General features: G+C 50.0%; 1 protein-coding gene across 1 annotated transcript in view; it reads left to right on the plus strand.

The window, feature by feature from the left end:
- The first annotated feature begins 1,067 nt into the window (after nt 1-1,067).
- The window catches only part of LOC310669395 (mRNA export factor GLE1-like), a 47,091-nt gene continuing 30,355 nt past the window's right edge, over nt 1,068-17,803 (plus strand). The window contains exons 1-5 of the mRNA XM_083423237.1: nt 1,068-1,267; nt 4,413-4,526; nt 7,437-7,585; nt 12,605-12,665; nt 16,023-16,268. Coding sequence (XP_083279363.1) covers nt 1,262-1,267; nt 4,413-4,526; nt 7,437-7,585; nt 12,605-12,665; nt 16,023-16,268 — 576 coding nt within the window. The 5' untranslated portion in view covers nt 1,068-1,261. The remainder of the gene's footprint in view (nt 1,268-4,412; nt 4,527-7,436; nt 7,586-12,604; nt 12,666-16,022; nt 16,269-17,803) is intronic.

The following is a 17,803-nucleotide window of genomic DNA, read 5'->3' on the forward strand; positions in this document are numbered from 1 at the left end:
CCAATATTCTTATTATTAAAAGCACCAAAGAGCCTGTTTATTCTTCTTCTTCTTCTATTAAAAACACCAATATTCTTATTAGTAAAAGAGCCTGTTTTTTTTTTGTTTTTTTTTGTTTTTATTATTATTATTCTATACCATTGGTTTCTACTATTAATATTATTATTAAAAGCACCAAAGAGCCTGCTTATTCTTATTATTATTCTATTAAAAACACCAATATTATTATTATTAAAAGAGCCTGTTTATTATTATTATTATTCTATGAAAAACACCAATATTATTATTAAAAACACCAAAGAGCCTATTTATATTATTATTATTATTATTATTATTATTATTATTATTATGTTAATATTATTATATTTTGTTTATATTATATTATATTATATTATATTACGTTATGTTATGTTATAATATAACAATATATTATTATTATTATTATTATTATTATTATTACTATTATTATTATTTAGGGAAGACCCAGGAGCTGGTTGGTTTCTGTAATTATTTTTCATAATAATAATAATAATAATAATAATAATAATAATAATAATGCCTTACAACCCACCCATCTGGATGGCTTTCCATATTATTATTATTATTATTGTTATTATTATTATTGTATTATTATTATTAAAAACACCTAAGAGCCTGTTTATTCTTCTTCTTCTTCTATTCAAAACACCAATATTATTATTAAAAACAAAAAAGAGCCTGTTTTTTTAATATTATTATTATTATTCTATGAAAAACACCAATATTCTTATTATTAAAAGAGCCTGTTTATTATTATTATTATTCTATGAAAAACACCAATATTCTTATCAAAAACACCAAAGAGCCTGTTTATATTATTATAATATAATATAATATAATATAATATAATATAATATAATATAATATAATATAATATATAATATAATGTTATGTTATGTTATGTTATGTTATGTTATGTTATGTTATGTTATATTATTATATTATATTATATTATATTATATTATATTATATTATATTATAATTATTGCTACTACTACTAATATTATTCTTAATTCCCCCCCAGGACATCCTGGAAGCCCACCGCTCCCCCCCCTTGCTCTCCCCCCAGGCGGGGTGGATCCTGAGCCGGATCGGCCAATCCCCTGGCCGGGAGGAGGCGGCGCCGGAGGGATCGGCCCGGGGGGAGGCCGCCCTCCCCGAAGCCCCGCCCCCCGGGTCGCCGGGCGGAGGCCCCGCCCCCCGGGCGGAAGGGGCGGGGGCCATGCAGGTAAGGCCCTTTCCTATCCTCCTATCCTATCCTTTTCTCCTATCCTATCCTTGTCTCCTATCCTTGTCTCCTACCCTATCCTCCTATTCCCCTATCCTATTCTTGTCTCCTATCCTATCCTCCTATCCTATTCCTCTATCCTTGTTTCCTATCCTCCTATCCTATCCTTCTGTCCAATCGTTTCCTATCCTATCCTATCCTATCCTATCCTAGTCTCCTATCCTATCCTCCTATCCTATCCTTCTGTTCTATCCTATCCTTCCGTCGTATTGTATCCTATCCCATCCTATCCTATCCTTGTTTCCTATCCTATCCTATCCTATCCTATCCTATCCTATCCTGGTCTCCTATAATATCCTATCTTCCTATCCTCCTTGTTTCCTATCCTCCTATCCTATCTTTCTGTCCAATCATATCCTATCGTATCCTCCTATCCTATCCTTGTCTCCTATTCTATCCTTTTCTCCTATCCTATCTTTATCTCCTACCCTCTCCTCCTCTCCTCCTCTCCTATGCTTGTCTCCTATGCTATCCTTTTCTCCTATCCTATCCTTGTCTCATATCCTATCCTTGTCTCCTATCCTATCCTTGTTTCCTATCCTCCTATCCTATCCTTCTGTCCAATCGTATCCTATCCTATCCTATCCTATCCTATCCTTTTCTCCTATCCTATCCTCCTTTCCTATCCTTCTGTTCTATCCTATCCTTCTGTCCTATTGTATCCTATTCCATCCTATCCTATCCTTCTTTCCTATCCTCCTATCCTATCCTTCTGTCCAATCGTATCCTATCGTATCCTATCCTATCCTCCTATCCTATCCTTGTCTGCTATCCTATCCTTGTCTCCTTTCCTACCCTTGTCTCCTATCCTAACCTCCTATCCTATCCTCGTCTCCTATCCTAACCTCCTATCCTAACCTCCTATCCTATCCTATTCTACCCTTGTCTCCTATCCTATCCTCCTATTCTGCCCTTGTCTCCTATCCTATCCCCCTATTCTATCCTTGTCTCCTATCCTATCCTCCTATCCTATCCTTGTCTCCTATCCTATCCTATCCCCCTATCCTATCCTTGTCTCCTATCCTATCCTTTTCTCCTATCCTTTTCTCCTATCCTATCCTCCTATCCTATCCTATGCTTTTCTCCTATTCTATCCTTTTCTTCTATCCTATCTTTGTCTCCTATCCTATCCTCCTATCCTATCCTTATTTCCTATTCTATTCTTGTCTCCTATCCTAGCCTTTCCTATCCTTTTCTCCTATCCTATCCTTGTCTCCCATCCTATCTTTTTCTCCTATCCTATCCTGGTGCCCTATCCTTGTTTCCTATGCTATCCTATCCTTCTGTCCTAGGCACTCTATCCTCCTATCCTAGCCTTGCTTCCTATCCTATCTCGGTCCTATTGTATCCGATTGTTTCCTATCCTATCCTCCTATCCTATCCTTGTCTCCTACCCTTGTTTCCTATCCTGTCTCTGTCCTATTGTATCCTATCCTATCCTACCCTATTCTTGTCTCTTATCCTTGTTTCCTATCCTATCCTATCCTCCTATCCTATCCTGGTTTCCTATCCTGGTTTCCTATCCTATCCTCCTATCCTGTCATATATCATATCCTATCCTATCCTTCTATCCTGTCGTATCCTATCCTCCTATCCTATTCTTGTTTCCTATCCTATCCTCCTATCCTATCCTTGTCTGCTATCCTTTTTTGTATCCTACCCTCCTATCCTACCCTTGTCTCCTATCCTATCCTATCCTTCTGTCCTATGCTCCTATCCTATCCTTCTGTCCTATCCTCCTATCCTATCCTTCTGTCCTATCCTCCTATCCTATCCTTCTGTCCTATCCTCCTATCCTATCCTTCTGTCCTAACCTCCTATCCTATCCTTGTCTCCTATCTTTGTTTCCTATCCTATTCTTCTGTCAAATCGTATCCTATCCTCCGATCCTCTCCTTACTTCCTATCCTATCTCTGTCTTATTGTATCCTATCCTATTCTCCTATCCTATCCTTGTCTCCTCTGCTTTTTTCCTTTCTTATACTCTCCTCTCCTCTCCTATCCTATCCTTCTGCCCTATCCTATCCTCCTATCCTATCCTTGTCTCCTATCCTGGTTTCCTATCCTCTCCTTCTGGCAAATAGTATCCTATTGCATCCTATCCATGTCTCCTATCCTTCTGTCCAGTCGTATCCTAATCTTCTATCCTATCCTTCTGTCCAGTCGTATCCTAATCTTCTATCCTATCCTTCTGTCCAGTCGTAGCCTATCCTCCTATCCTATCCTCCTATCCTACCCTTGTTTCCTATCCTGTCTCTGTCCTATTGTATCCTATCCTATCCTACCCTATTCTTGTCTCCCATCCTTTTTTCTTATCCTATCCTATCCTCCTATCCTATCCTTGTCTCCTATCCTACCCTATCTTTTCCCCCTATCCTATTCTTGTCTCCTCTCCTCTCCTCTCCTATCCTATCCTTCTGCCTATTGTTTCATATTGTATCCTATCCTATCCTTGTCTCCTATAATATCCTATCCTCCTACCCTATCCTTGTTTCCTATCCTCCTATCCTATCCTTCTGTCCAATCGTATCCTATCCTATCCTACCCTCCTATCCTATCCTTCTGTCATATCCTATCCTTGTCTCCTATCGTATCCTAACCTCCTATCCTATCCTATCCTCCTATCCTATCCTAGTCCCCTATCTTTGTGTCCTATCCTATCCTAGTCTCCTATCCTACCCTCCTATCCTATCCTCCTAGCCTATCCTTGTCTCCTATCCTATCCTAACCTCCTATCCTATCCTGTCCTCTCCTCTCCTCTCCTCTCCTATCCTATCCTCCTATCCTATCCTCCTATCCTATCCTATCCTACCCTCCTATCCTATCCTCCTATCCTATCCTTGTTTCCTATCCTATCCTATCCTATCCTCCTAACCTATCCTTGTCTCATATCCTATCTTAACCTCCTATCCTATCCTAACCTCCTATCCTATCCTACCCTCCTAACCTATCCTATTCTATCCTATCCTTCTCTCCTATCCTACCCTCCTGCCAATCAAATCGCCGCCCCCTATCCCCAGTCTCGATACTCGATCCCGGATCCACTCCCTCCTCTCACCCGATCCCTCTCTCTCTCCCCCCCCCAGCGCCCCGAGAAGCGGAGGGATCCGCCCAGCGCCCCGGAAGCCCCCGCCCCCAAAGGCCCCGGGATCGAGGGGATCCTGCGCCTCTACGACCGGATCCGGGCGGCGGAGGGCGAGGTGAGTGGATCTCCCGGGGTCTGGGGGTCTTCCGGGTGGGAAGGGGGTGGAGGGGTGGAGGTTGGTGGGCCTTCAAAAGGTCACCGGATCCCTAGATCGCCACAGATCTCCAGGTGGTGCTGGGGAGGGAGGAGGTGGGGATCCACCAAAGATCTGGGGATCTTGCGGGGGAGGAAGGGTGGGAGGAGGTGGAGATCCGCCAAGGATCTGGAGATCTTGCGGGGGAGGAAGGGTGGGAGGAGGTGGAGATCCGCCAAGGATCTGGAGATCTTGCGGGGGAGGAAGGGTGGGAGGAGGTGGAGATCCGCCAAGGATCTGGAGATCTTGTGGGGGAGGAAGCGTGGGAGGAGGTGGAGATCCAGGAAGATCTGGAGATGGTTTGAGGATGGACCTCCAAAGATCTCCAGATCTTCCTGGTGAGGAACGGTTGAAGGATCTATCTGGAGATACAGGAAGATCTGGAGATGGTTTGAGGGTGGTTCTCCAAAGATCTCCAGATCCTCCAAGAGATCCTCAAGAAGAAGACCTGGAGATCTTTGGAGGATCCCTAAACATCTCCAAATCTTCCTCTTGAGGATCTCTTGCAGGATCTGGAGATCTTTGGAGGATCCCTAAACATCTCCAGATCTTGAGGATCTCTTGGAGGACCTGGAGATCGTGAGAGGATCCTCCAAACATCTCCAGATCTTGAGGATCTCTTGGAGGATCCGGAGATCCCAGATCCTCCAGCTCTTCTCCCCTGGGTCCCTCAACCTGTCTTCCCCTCGGTCCTCCTGCAGGAGGAGGTAGGGCGCCGCCAGGAGATCTTGAGGATCTCTTGGAGGATCTGGAGATCCCAGATCCTCCAGGTGGATCCCAGGTTCCCCAACCTGTCTTCCCCTCGGTCCTCCTCCAGGAGGAGCTGGGGTGCCACAGGAGACCTTGAGGATCTCTTGGAGGATCTGGAGGTCTTTGAAGGATCCCTAAACACCTCCAGATCTTGAGGATCTCTTGAAGGATCTGGAGATCTTTGTAGGATCTCTAAACATCTCCAGACCTTGAGGATCTCTTGAAGGATCTGGAGATCTTGGGAGGATCCTAAAACATCTCCAGATCTTCCTCTTGAGGATCTCTTGGAGATCTTGGGAGGATCCCTCAACCTCCAGATCTTGAGGATCTATTGGAGGATCTGGAGATCTTGGGAGGATCCCTAAACATCTCCAGATCTTCCTCTTGAGGATCTCTTAGAGATCTTGGGAGGATCCCTCAACCTCCAGATCTTGAGGATCTCTTGGAGGATCTGGAGATATTTGCAGTACCATCCTCCAAGCATCTTTAAATCTTGAGGATCTCTTGGAGGACCTGGAGATCTCGGATCCCCAAACATCTCCAGTTCTGGAAGATCTCTTGAAGGATCTGGAGCTCTTTGGAGGATCCCCAAACATTTCCGGATCTTCCTCTTGAGGAGCCCTTGAAGGATCTGGAGATCCTCCAAACATCTCCAGATCTTCCTCTTGAGGAACCCTTGAAGGATCTGGAGATCTTTGGGGGATCCTCCATCTCCAGATCTTGAGGGTCTGGAGATCCCGGATCCCAGATCCTCCAGGTCTTCTCCACCGGTGGCCCCGGGCTCGAAAACATGTCCAGATCTTCCTCTTGAGGATCTCTTGGAGGATCTGGAGATCTTTGGAGGACCCATCAACACCTCTTGATCTTCCTTTTGAGGAACCTCTGGAGATCCTGGATCCAAGATCCTCCAGGTCATCTCCAGATTTTCCTCTTGAGGGTCTCTTGGAGGATCTGGAGATCTTGGGAGGATCGCTAAACACCACTGGATCTTGAGGAACCCTTGAAGGATCTGGAGATCTTGGGAGGATCGCTAAACACCTCCAGATCTGGAGGATCTCTGGGAGGATCTGGAGATCTTGGGAGGATCGCTAAACACCTCCAGATCTGGAGGAACCCTTGAAGGATCTGGAGATCTTGGGAGGATCGCTAAACACCTCCAGATCTGGAGGATCTCTGGGAGGATCTGGAGATCTTGGGAGGATCGCTAAACACCTCCAGATCTTGAGGATCTCTGGGAGGATCTGGAGATCTTGGGAGGATCACTAAACACCGCCAGATCTGGAGGAACCCTTGAAGGATCTGGAGATCTTGGGAGGATCGCTAAACACCTCCAGATCTTGAGGATCTCTGGGAGGATCTGGAGGTCTTGGGAGGATCGCTAAACACCGCCAGGTCTTGAGGATCTCTGGGAGGATCTGGAGATCTTGGGAGGATCGCTAAACACCTCCAGATCTGGAGGAACCCTTGAAGGATCTGGAGATCTTGGGAGGTTCGCTAAACACCTCCAGATCTGGAGGATCTCTGGGAGGATCTGGAGATCTTGGGAGGATCGTTAAACACCTCCAGATCTTGAGGATCTCTGGGAGGATCTGGAGATCTCGGGAGGATCCCTCAACACCTCCAGATCTCTTGAAGGATCTGGAAACCTTGGGAGGATCCTCCAAACATCTCCAGGTCTCCCTCTAGAGGATCTCTTGGAGGATCTGGAGATCTCAGGACCATCCTCCAAACATCTCCAGATCTTCCTCTGGAGGATCTCTTTAGAGGATCCTGCAAACATATCCAGATCTTCCTCTTGAGGATCTCTTGGAGGATCTGGAGATCTCAGGACCATCCTCCAAACATCTCCCGATCTTGAGGATCTCTGGGAGGATCTGGAGATCTCAGGACCATCCTCCAAACATCTCCCGATCTTCCTCTGGAGGATCTCTCTGGAGGATCCTCCAAACATCTCCAGATCTTCCTCTGGAGGATCTCTCTGGAGGATCCTCCAAACATCTCCAGATCTTCCTCTTGAGGATCTCTGGGAGGATCTCCCACCGGGTTCCACAACATGTCTTCCCCTCGGTCCTCCTCCTCCAGGAGGATCTGCGCCGCCGCCAGGAGATCCAGGATCTGGCCAGCCGGGCGGCCTATGGCCAATCCTGGGAGCTGCTCAAGCGCTTTGACGAGATGAGAGAGGTGAAGTCCCACCAGGAGTGGCAGGATCTCCGGCAGGAAGTGGAGAGGAGGTGAGACAGGAAGTGGGCGGGGGTTTTTTCCCAGGGGAGAGGGAGGGAGGAAAGGAAGAAGGAAGGAAGGAAGGAAGGAAGTGGAAGGAAAGGGAAGGGATGAAGGAAGGAAGGAGGGAAGGGGAAGGAAGGAAAGGAAAGAAGGAAGTGAAAAGGAGGGAGGGAGGGGAGGAAGGAAGGAAGGGAAGGGAGGGAGGAAGGGAAGGGGAAGGAAGTGAAAAGAAGGGAGGGAGGGAAGGAAGGAGGGAAGGAAATGGAAGAAGGAAGGAAAGAAATTCAAGACAAAAGGAAGGGAAACAAAAACAAGGAAATGGAAGAAGGAAGGGGAGGGAGGGAGGGAGGAAGGGAAAGGAAAGGAAGGAAAGGGAGGAAGGAACGAAGGAAGGAGAGAGAGAGAGAAAGAGATGGATGGAAGGAAGGAAGGGAAGGGAAGGGAAAGAAGGAAGGAAATACAAGGCGGAAGGAAAGGAAGGGAAGGGAAGAAGGAAGGAAGAAGTGAAAGGAAGGAGGGGAGGAAGGAAGGAAGGAAATGCAAGGTGGAAGGAAAGGAAAGAAGGAAGGAAGGAGGAAAGGAGGAAGGAAAAGCAAGAAGGTAGAAAGGGAAATGAAAACAAGGAAACGGAAGAAGGAAGGGGAGGGAGGGAGGAAAGGAAGGAAGGGATGAAAGAAGGAAGGAAGGAAGTGAAAAGAGGAAGGGAAGGGAGGGAGGGAGGAAGAAAGAAAGGAAGGAAATGCAAGGCGGAAGGACGGACGGAAGGAAGGAAAGGGAAGAAGGAAGGAAGGGATGAAGGAAGGATGGAAGTGAAAAGAAGGGGGGAGGGAGGAAGGAAGGGGGGAAGGGAAGGGAAAGAAGGAAGGAAATACAAGGTGGAAGGAAGGAAGGAAGGGGAAGGAAAGGAAGGAAAGGGAAGAAGGAAGGGGAGGGAGGGAGGGAAGGAAGGAAATGCAAGAAGCAAGGAAGGAAAAGGGAAGGGAGGGAAGGAGGAAGGGAAAGGAAGGAAGGAAGGAGGGAAAGGAAGGCCTATGGACAATCCTGGGAGCTTCTCAAGCGCTTTGACAAGATGAGGGAGCTGAAGTCTCACCAGGAGTGGCAGGATCTCCGGCAGGAAGTGGAGAGGAGGTGAGACAGGAAGTGGGCGGGGTTTTTTTCCCGGGGGGGAGGAGGGAGGGAAAGGAAGGAAGGGAGGAAGGGAAGGGAAAGAAGGGAGGAAATACAAGGCGGAAGGAAGGAAGGGGAAGAAGGGAGGGAGGGAGGGGAAGGAAGGAAGGAAACGAAAGAAGGAAGGAAGGAGGAAGTGAAAGGAAGGAAGGGGAGGGAGGAAGGAAGGAAGGAAGGAAATGCAAGAAGGAAGGCAGGAAAAAGACAGGGAAAAGAAGAAAGGGGAGGGGGGAGGAAAGGAAGTAAGGAAGGAGGGGAAGGAAGGGAAGGAGGAAGTGAAAGGAAGGAAGGGGAGGCAGGGAGGAAGGAAAGAAGGAAGGAAGGAAGGAAATGCAAGAAGGAAGGAAAAGGGAAGGGAGGGAAGGAGGAAGGACGGAGGGAAAGGAAGGGAAGAAAGGAAGGGAAGGAAGGAAGGAGAGAGAGAGAAGGAAGGAAGGAAGGAGAGAGAGAGAGATGGAAGGAAGGAAGGAAGGAGAGAGAGAGAGAGAAGGAAGGAAGGAAGGAGAGAGAGAGAGAGATGGTAGGAAGGAAGGAAGGAAGGAAGGAAGGGGAAGGAAAGGAAGGAAAGGGAAGAAGGAAGGAAGGAAGGAAGGAAGGGAGGGGAAGGAAGGAAACGCAAGAAGGAAGGAAGGAGGAAGTGAAAGGAAGCAGGGAGAAGGAAGGAAGGAAGGAAGGAAAAGGAAAGGAAGTGAAGGAGGAAGTGAATGGAAGGAAGGGGAGGGAGGAAGGAAGGGAGGGAGGAAGGAAGGAAGGAAGGAAAAGGAAAGGAAGGGAAGGGAAGGAGGAAGTGAAAGGAAGGGGAGAAGGAAGGAAGGAAGGAAGGAAAAGGAAAGGAAGGGAAGGGAAGGAGGAAGTGAAAGGAAGGGGAGAAGGAAGGAAGGAAGGAAGGAAGGGAAGAAGGAAGGAAGGAAGGAGAGAGAGATGGAAGGAAGGAAGGAGGGAAAGGGAAGGAAGGAAGGGAGGGAAAGGGAAGGAAGGAAGGGAGGGAGGGAAAGGGAAGGAAGGAAAGAAGGGATGAAGGAAGGAAGGAAAGGAAGGGAGGAAGGGAGGGAGGGAGGGGAAGGAAGGAAGGAAACGCAAGAAGGAAGGAAGGAGGAAGTGAAAGGAAGGAAGGGGAGTGCAGAAGGAAGGAAGGAAAGGGAAGAGAGGAAGGGAGGAAGGAAGGAGGAAAGGAGGAAAGGAGTGAAGGAAGGAAGGAAGTGCAAGATGGATGGAAAGGAAGGAAGGAAGTGCAAGATGGAGGGGAAGGGAAGGAAGGGAAGGGAAAGAAGGAAGGAAATACAAGGCGGAAGGAAAAGAAGGAAAGGGAAGAAGGAAGGAAGGAATAGAAGGAAGGAAGGGAAGGAGGAAGTGAAAGGAAGGAAGGGGAGGGAGGAAAGAATGAAGGAAATGCAAGAAGGAAGGAAAAGGAAAGGGAAAAGAAGGAAGGGGAGGGAGGGAGGAAGGAAGGAAGGAAGAAAGGAAGGAAGGAGGGAAAGGAAAGGAAGGCCTATGGCCAATCCTGGGAGCTTCTCAAGCGCTTTGACGAGATGAGAGAGGTGAAGTCCCACCAGGAGTGGCAGGATCTCCGGCAGGAAGTGGAGAGGAGGTGAGACAGGAAGTGGGCGGGAAAGGAAAGGGAGGAAGGGAAGAAGGAAGGGAAAAAGGAAGGAAGGAGAGAGAGAGAGAGATGGATGGATGGAAGGAAGGAAGGAAGAGAAGGGAGGGAAGGGAAGGGAAAGAAGGAAGGAGGAAGTGAAAGGAAGGAGAGGGAGGGAGGAAGGAAGGAAGGAAGGAAGGGGAGGAAAGGAGGAAGGAATGGAAAGAAGGAAGGAAGGAAGGAAGGGAAACGAAAACAAGGAAAGGGAAGAAGGAAGGAAGGAATGGAAAGAAGGAAGTGAAAAGAAGAGAGGAAGGAAGGGAAGGAAGGAAATGCAAGAAGGAAGGGAGGGAAGAAGGAAGGAAGAAAGGAAAGGGAGGGAGGGAAGGAAGGGAAGGGAAGGGAAAGGAGGAAGGAAATACAAGGCAGAAGGAAGGAAGGGGAAGGAAACGAAGGAAAGGGAAGAAGGAAGGAAGGGAAGGAAGGAAACGTAAGAAGGAAGGAAGGAAGAAGTGAAAGGAAGGAGGGGAGGGAGGGAGGAAGGAAGGAAGGAAGGAATGGAAAGAAGGAAGGAAAAGGGAAGGGAGGGAAGGAGGAAGTGAAAGGAAGGAAGGAGAGAGAGAGAGATGGAAGGAAGGAAGGAAAGGGAAGAAGGAAGGGAAGGAAGGAAGGATGGAAGGAAGGAAACGCAAGAAGGAAGGAAGGAATGGAAAGAAGGATCTGAAAAGAAAGGAGGGAAGGGAGGAAGGAGGGAAGGAAGGAAATGCAAGAAAGAAGGAAAGGAAAGAAGGAAGGAAGGCGGAAAGAAGGAAGGAAACGCAAAAAGGAAGGAAGGGGAAGAAGGAGGGAAAGGAAAGGAAGGCCTATGGCCAATCCTGGGAGCTTCTGAAGCGCTTTGACGAGATGAGAGAGGTGAAGTCCCACCAGGAGTGGCAGGATCTCCGGCAGGAAGTGGAGAGGAAGTGAGACAGGAAGTGGGCGGGGTATTTCCCCCGGGGGGAGGGAGGGAGGAAAGGAGGAAGAAGGAAGGAAGGGAGGGAGGAGGCAAGGGAGGAGAGGGAAGGGAAAGAAGGAAGAAAATACAAGGAGGAAGGAAGGGAGGGAGGGAGGGGAAGAAAGGAAACGCAAGAAGGGAGGAGGAAGTGAAAGGAAGGAGGGGAGGGAGGAAGGGGGAGAGAGGGAGAGAGATGGATGGAAGGAAGGAAGGAAGGAGGGAAGGAGAGAGATGGAAGGAAGGAAGGAAGGAAGGAAGGAAGGGAAAGGAAAGGGAGGGAAGGAAGGAAGGAAACGCAAGAAGGAAGGGAAGAGGAAGGGAAAGGAAGGAGGGGAGGGAGGAAGGGGGGGAGAGGGAGAGAGATGGATGGAAGGAAGGAAGGAAGGAGGGAAGGAGAGGGATGGAAGGAAGGAAGGAAGGAAGGAAGGGAAAGGAAAGGGAGGGAAGGAAGGAAGGAAGGAAACGCAAGAAGGAAGGAAAGGGAAAGAGAGAGGAAGGAAGGAAGGACGGAAGGAAGGAAGGAAGGAGAGAGAGAGAGAGATGGAAGGAAGGAGGGAAAAGGAAGGAAGTAAGGGAGGGAGGGAAGGGAAAGGAAAGGGAGGGAAGGAAGGAAGGAATGGGAAGGAAGGAAGGGAAGAAGGAAGGACAGAGAGAGAGAGAGAGAGAGAGAGAGAGAGAGAGAGATATGGAAGGAAGGAAGGAGGCAACGGGAAGGAAGGAAGGAACGGAGGGAGGGAGGAAAGGGAAAGGAAAGGAAGAAGGAAGGAAGGAGAGAGAGAGAGATGGAAGGAAGGAAGGGAGAGAGAGAGAAAAAGAGATGGATGGATGGAAGGAAGGAAGGAAGGAGAGAGAAAGAGAGAGAGAGATGGAAGGAAGGAAGGGAAAGAAGGAAGGAAATACAAGGCGGAAGGAAAGGGAAGAAGGAAGGAAGGAGGAAGTGAAAGGAAGGAGGGGAGGGAGGAAGGAAGGAAGGAAGGAAGGCGTGAAAGGAAGGAGGGGGAGGGAGGGAGGAAGGAAGGAAGGAAGGAAATGCAAGAAGGAAGGAAAAACACAGGGAAAAGAAGGCAGGGGAGGGAGGGAAGGAAGGAGGGAGGTAAAGTAAAGGAAGGGAGGGAAGGAAGGGAAGATGGAAGTGAAAGGAAGGAAGGGGAGGGAGGGCGGAAGGAAAGAAGGAATGACTTTTATTTTTCTATCATTTTTCTTTTTTCCCGCTTACACTTTTATTTGTTATTCTTTTTCTTCTTCTTCTTCTTGTCTCGTTTATTCGTTCATTTTCTCGTTCCCCAGCTCCAAAGAAGCCCAGGGCCAGCAGGAGAAGCTGAAGGAGGAACACCAGCGCCGGGCCAAGGTTGGGGGCGGGACAGGAAGTTGGAGGGGAGGGACAGGAAGTTTGAGGGGAGGGACAGGAAGTTCCTGAGGTTTGAGGGGAGAGACAGGAAGTTATCGAAGTTTGAGGGGAGGGACAGGAAGTTTGAGGGGAGAGACAGGAAGTTCTTGAAGTTTGAGGGGAGAGACAGGAAGTTATCGAAGTTTGAGGGGAGGGACAGGAAGTTTGAGGGGAGAGGCAGGAAGCTTGAGGGGAGGGACAGGAAGTTTGAGGGGAGGGACAGGAAGTTCTCAAAGTTTGAGGGGCGGGACAGGAAGTTCCCGAAGTTCGAGGGGCGGGACAGGAAGTTCCTGAAGTTTGAGGGGAGGGACAGGAAGTTTGAGGGCAGGGAGAGGAAGTTCGAGGGGAGGGACAGGAAGTTTGAGGGGAGGGACAGGAAGTTTGAGGGGAGGGACAGGAAGTTTGAGGGGACGGGACAGGAAGTTTGAGGGGACGGGACAGGAAGTTTGAGGGGAGGGACTGGAAGTTTGAGGGGAGGGACAGGAAGTTTGAGGTGAGGGACAGGAAGTTTGAGGGGCAGGACAGGAAGTTCGAGGGGAGGGACAGGAAGTTTGAGGGACGGGACAGGAAGTTTGAGGGGAGGGGCAGGAAGTTTGAGGGACGGGACAGGAAGTTTGAGGGGCAGGACAGGAAGTTCAAGAATTTCGAGGGGAGGGACAGGAAGTTTGAGGGGAGGGACAGGAAGTTCCTGAATTTCGAGGGGAGGGACAGGAAGTTCGAGGGGAGGGACAGGAAGTTCCCAAAGTTCAAGGGGAGGGACAGGAAGTTCGAGGGACGGGACAGGAAGGTTGAGGGGAGGGACAGGAAGGTTGAGGGGAGGGACAAGAAGTTCGAGGGACGGGACAGGAAGTTTGAGGGGCGGGACTGGAAGTTCGAGGGACGGGACAGGAAGTTTGAGGGGAGGGACAGGAAGTTTGAGGGGAGGGACAGGAAGGTTGAGGGGAGGGACAGGAAGTTTGAGGGGAGGGACAGGAAGTTTGAGGAGAGGGACAGGAAGTTTGAGGGACGGGACAGGAAGGTTGAGGGGAGGGACAGGAAGTTTGAGGGGAGGGACAGGAAGTTTGAGGGGAGGGACAGGAAGTTTGAGGGGAGGGACAGGAAGTTTGAGGGGAGGGACAGGAAGTTCGAGGGGCGGGACAGGATGTTTGAGGGGAGGGACAGGATGTTTGAGGGGAGGGGCAGGAAGTTTGAGGGGAGGGAGAGGAAGTTTGAGGGATGGGACAGGAAGTTTGAGGGACGGGAAGTTTGAGGGATGGGACAGGAAGTTTGAGGGGCGGGACAGGAAGTTTGAGGAGAGGGACAGGAAGTTCGAGGGATGGGACAGGAAGTTTGAGGGGAGGGACAGGAAGTTCAAGGGACGGGACAGGAAGTTTGAGGGGAGGGACAGGAAGTTTGAGGGACGGGACAGGAAGTTTGAGGGGAGGGACAGGAAGTTTGAGGGGCGGGACTGGAAGTTTGAGGGGAGGGACAGGAAGTTTGAGGAGAGGGACAGGAAGTTTGAGGGGAGGGACAGGAAGTTTGAGGGGAGGGACAGGAAGTTTGAGGGACGGGACAGGAAGTTCGAGGGACAGGACTGGAAGTTTGAGGGGAGGGACAGGAAGTTTGAGGGGAGGGACAGGAAGGTTGAGGGGAGGGACAGGAAGTTTGAGGGACGGGACAGGAAGTTCGAGGGGAGGGGCAGGAAGTTCGAGGGACAGGACAGGAAGTTTGAGGGGAGGGACAGGAAGTTTGAGGGGAGGAAGAGGAAGTTTGAGGGGCGGGACAGGAAGTTTGAGGGGAGGGAGAGGAAGTTTGAGGGGTGGGACAGGAAGTTCCCGAAGTTTGAGGGGAGGGACAGGAAGTTCCCAAAGTTTGAGGGGAGGGACAGGAAGTTCGAGGGGGGAGACAGGAAGTTCCCAAAGTTTGAGGGGAGGGACAGGAAGTTCCCGAAGTTCGAGGGGCGGGACAGGAAGTTCTTGAAGTTTGAGGGGAAGGACAGGAAGTTTGAGGGGAGAGACAGGAAGTTCTCAAAGTTCGAGGGGAGGGACAGAAAGTTTGAGGGGAGGGATAGGATGTTCCCAAAGTTCGGGGCGCGGGACAGGAAGTTCTCAAAGTTCGAGGGGAGGGACAGGAAGTTCTCGAAGTTTGAGGGGAGGGACAGGAAGTTTAAGGGGAGGGACAGGAAGTTCCTGAAGTTTGAGGGAAGGGACAGGAAGTTCTCGAATTTCGAGGGGAGAGACAGGAAGTTCCCGAAGTTTGAGGGGAGGGACAGGAAGTTCGAGGGACGGGACAGGAAGTTTGAGGGGACGGACAGGAAGTTCCCGAAGTTTGAGGGGAGGGACAGGAAGTTCCCGAAGTTCAAGGGGCGGGACAGGAAGTTCTTGAAGTTTGAGGGGAGGGACAGGAAGTTCCTGAATTTTGAGGGGCGGGACAGGAAGTTCCTGAAGTTCAAGTGGTGGTACAGGAAGTTCCCGACATTTGAGGGGAGGCACAGGAAGTTCCTGAATTACGAGGGGACAGGAAGTTCTCGAAGTTCGAGGGGGGGACAGGAAGTTCTTCCATCTTGTAATGCCTTCCTTCCTTCCTTTCTCCCTTCCCTCTCCGTTTCCTTCTTTTCACTCCCTTCTTCCTTCCTTCCTTTGCTTCCTTCCTTCCTTCCCCTTCCTTCTTTTCACTTCCTCCTTACTTCTTTCCTCCCTTCCTTTCCTTCTTTTCACTTCCTCCTTCCTTCCTCCCTCCCTTTCCTTTTCACTTCCTTCCTTCCTTTCCTTCCTTCCTTCCCTCCCCTTCCTTCTTTTCACTTCCTTCTTCCTTGTTCCTTCCCTTCCTTCCCTTCTTTTCACTTCCTTCCTCCTTCCCCCCCTTCCTTCGTCCCTCCCTTCCTTCCTTTTCCTTCTTTCCTTCCCTCCTTCCTTCCTTCCTTCTTCCCTTCCTCCCTTCCTTCCCTTCTTTTCACTTCCTTCCTTCCTTCCTCCCTTCCTTCCCTTCTTTTCACTTCCTTCCTTCCTTCCTCCCTTCCTTCCCTTCTTTTCACTTCCTTCCTTCCTGCCTCCCTCCCTTCCTTCGTCCCTCCCTTCCTTCCTTTTCACTTCCTTCCTCCCTCCCTCCCTCCCTCCCTCCCTTCCTTCGTCCCTCCCTTCCTTCCTTCCTCCTTCCTTACTTCCTTGCCACCTTCCCTCCCTCCTTCCTCCCTCCCTTCCTTCCTTCCTTTTTTCCTTCCTTCCCTCCTTCCTTCCCTTCTTCCTTCCTTCCTTCCTTCCTTCCCACCTTCCCTCCCTCCTTCCTCTTTCCCTCCCTCCCTCTCCCTGACTCCGCCTCCCTCCCTAACTCCGCCCCCAGCTCCTCAGCCGCAAACTCCGGGAAGCGGAGCAGCGCCGCCTCCGGGAGGAAGAGGCGGAGCTCCAGCGCCGGGAGGCGGGGCAAGAGCGCCTCCGCCGCCTCTACGCCGCCCAGGAAGAGCTCCTGAGGGCCAATCGGGGACTCGGGTTCGAGGCCGGGCGGCAGGGCCCCGCCTACGCCCCCTACGCCGAGCGCGGGAACCGGATCTGCGGGGAGGTGTCGGCCCTGGTGCGGACGGCCAGCGAGGTGAGTGCGGGGGGGGGCACTTCCTTCCTTCCTTCCTTTCTTCCTTCCTGCATTTCCTTCCTTCCTTCCTTCCCCTTTCCTTCCTTCCTGCATTTCCTTCCGTCCTCCCTCCCTTTTCCTTTCCTTTTCCCTTCCTCCCTTCCCCTTCCTTTCATTTCCCTTTCTTCTTGCCTTTCCTTCTTCCATTCCTCCTTCCTTCCTTCTTTCCTTCCTTCCCCTTCCTTCCCCTTTCCTTCCTTCCTTCTTTCCTTCTTCCATTCCTCCTTCCTTCCTTCTTTCCTTCTTTCCTTCCTCCCCCTTCCTTCCCCTTTCCTTCCTTCCTTCCTTCCTTCTTTCCTTCCTTCCTTCCTCCCTCCCTTCTTTCCTTTCCTTCTTTTCCCTTCCCTTCCTTCCCCTTCCTTTCATTTCCCTTCCTCCTTCCTTCCTACCTTTTCTGCCTTCCTTCTTCCTTTCCTTCTCTCCTTTTTTCCCTCCTTCCTTTCCTTCCTTCTTTCCTTTCCTTTCTCCCTTCCCTCCCTCCCTCCCTTCCCTTTCCGTTTCCTTCCTTCCTTTCCCTTCCTTTTTTCCTTCTTGCATTTCTTTCCTTCCTTCCTTTCCTTCCTTCCTTCCCTCCCTCCCTTGCCTTCCTTCTTTTACTTCCTTCTTCCCTTCCCTTCCTTCTTGCATATCCTTCCTTCCTTCCATCCATCCATCTTGCCTTTCTTTCCTTTCCTTCCCTTCCCTCCCTCCCTCCCCTTCCTTCCCTCCCTTCCTTCTTTCTTTCCTTCCTTCCCTCCCCTTCCTCCTTTTCGCTTCCCTCCTTCTTTTCACTTCCTTTTTCCTTCTTTTCTTCCTTCCTCTTTTCCCTTTTCTTCCTCGCTCACTCCCTCCCCTTCCTTCTTTTCCTTTCCTTCTCCTTTCCTCCCTCCCTCCCTTCCCTTCCTTCTTTCATTTCCTTCCTCCTTTTCACTTCCTTCCTTCCTTCCTTCCTTCCTTCCTTTCCCTTTCCTTCCTTCTTGCATTTCCTTCCTTCCTCTCTTCCCCTTCCTTCCTCCCTCCCTCCCTCCCTTCCCTTCTTTCCTTCCTTCCTTCCCCTTCCCATTCCTTCCTTCCTTCCTCCTTTTCCTTTCCTTCTCCTTTCCTCCCTCCCTTCCCTTCCCTTCCTTTTCCTTCCTCCTTTTCACTTCCTTCCTTCCTTCCTTTTCACTTCCTCCTTCCTTCCTCCCCCAGAGAGGATTCCCCGATCCCGCCGACCTCGCTTCCGCCGACCAGGCTCTCCTCGAAATGCGGAATCTCGTTTCCGGATTGCGGGAAGAGATCTCCCTCGCTGCCGAAAGGAGGAAGCAGGAAGAGGAAGCGGAAACGTTTCCTTCCGTCCTTCCTTCCTTCTTGCATTTCCTTCCTTTCTTCCTTCCTTCTTGCATTTCCTTCCTTCCGTCCTTCCTTCCTTCTTGCGTTTCCTTCCTTCCTTCTTTCCTTCTTGTGTTTCCTTCCTTCCTTCCTTCCTTCCTTCCTTCCTTCCTTCCTTTCCTTCTTGCATTTCCTTCCTTCCTCCC

The sequence above is a fragment of the Podarcis tiliguerta genome (genome assembly GCF_965153285.1).
Source record: "Podarcis tiliguerta genome assembly, chromosome: Z".
Lineage (NCBI taxonomy): Eukaryota > Metazoa > Chordata > Lepidosauria > Squamata > Lacertidae > Podarcis > Podarcis tiliguerta.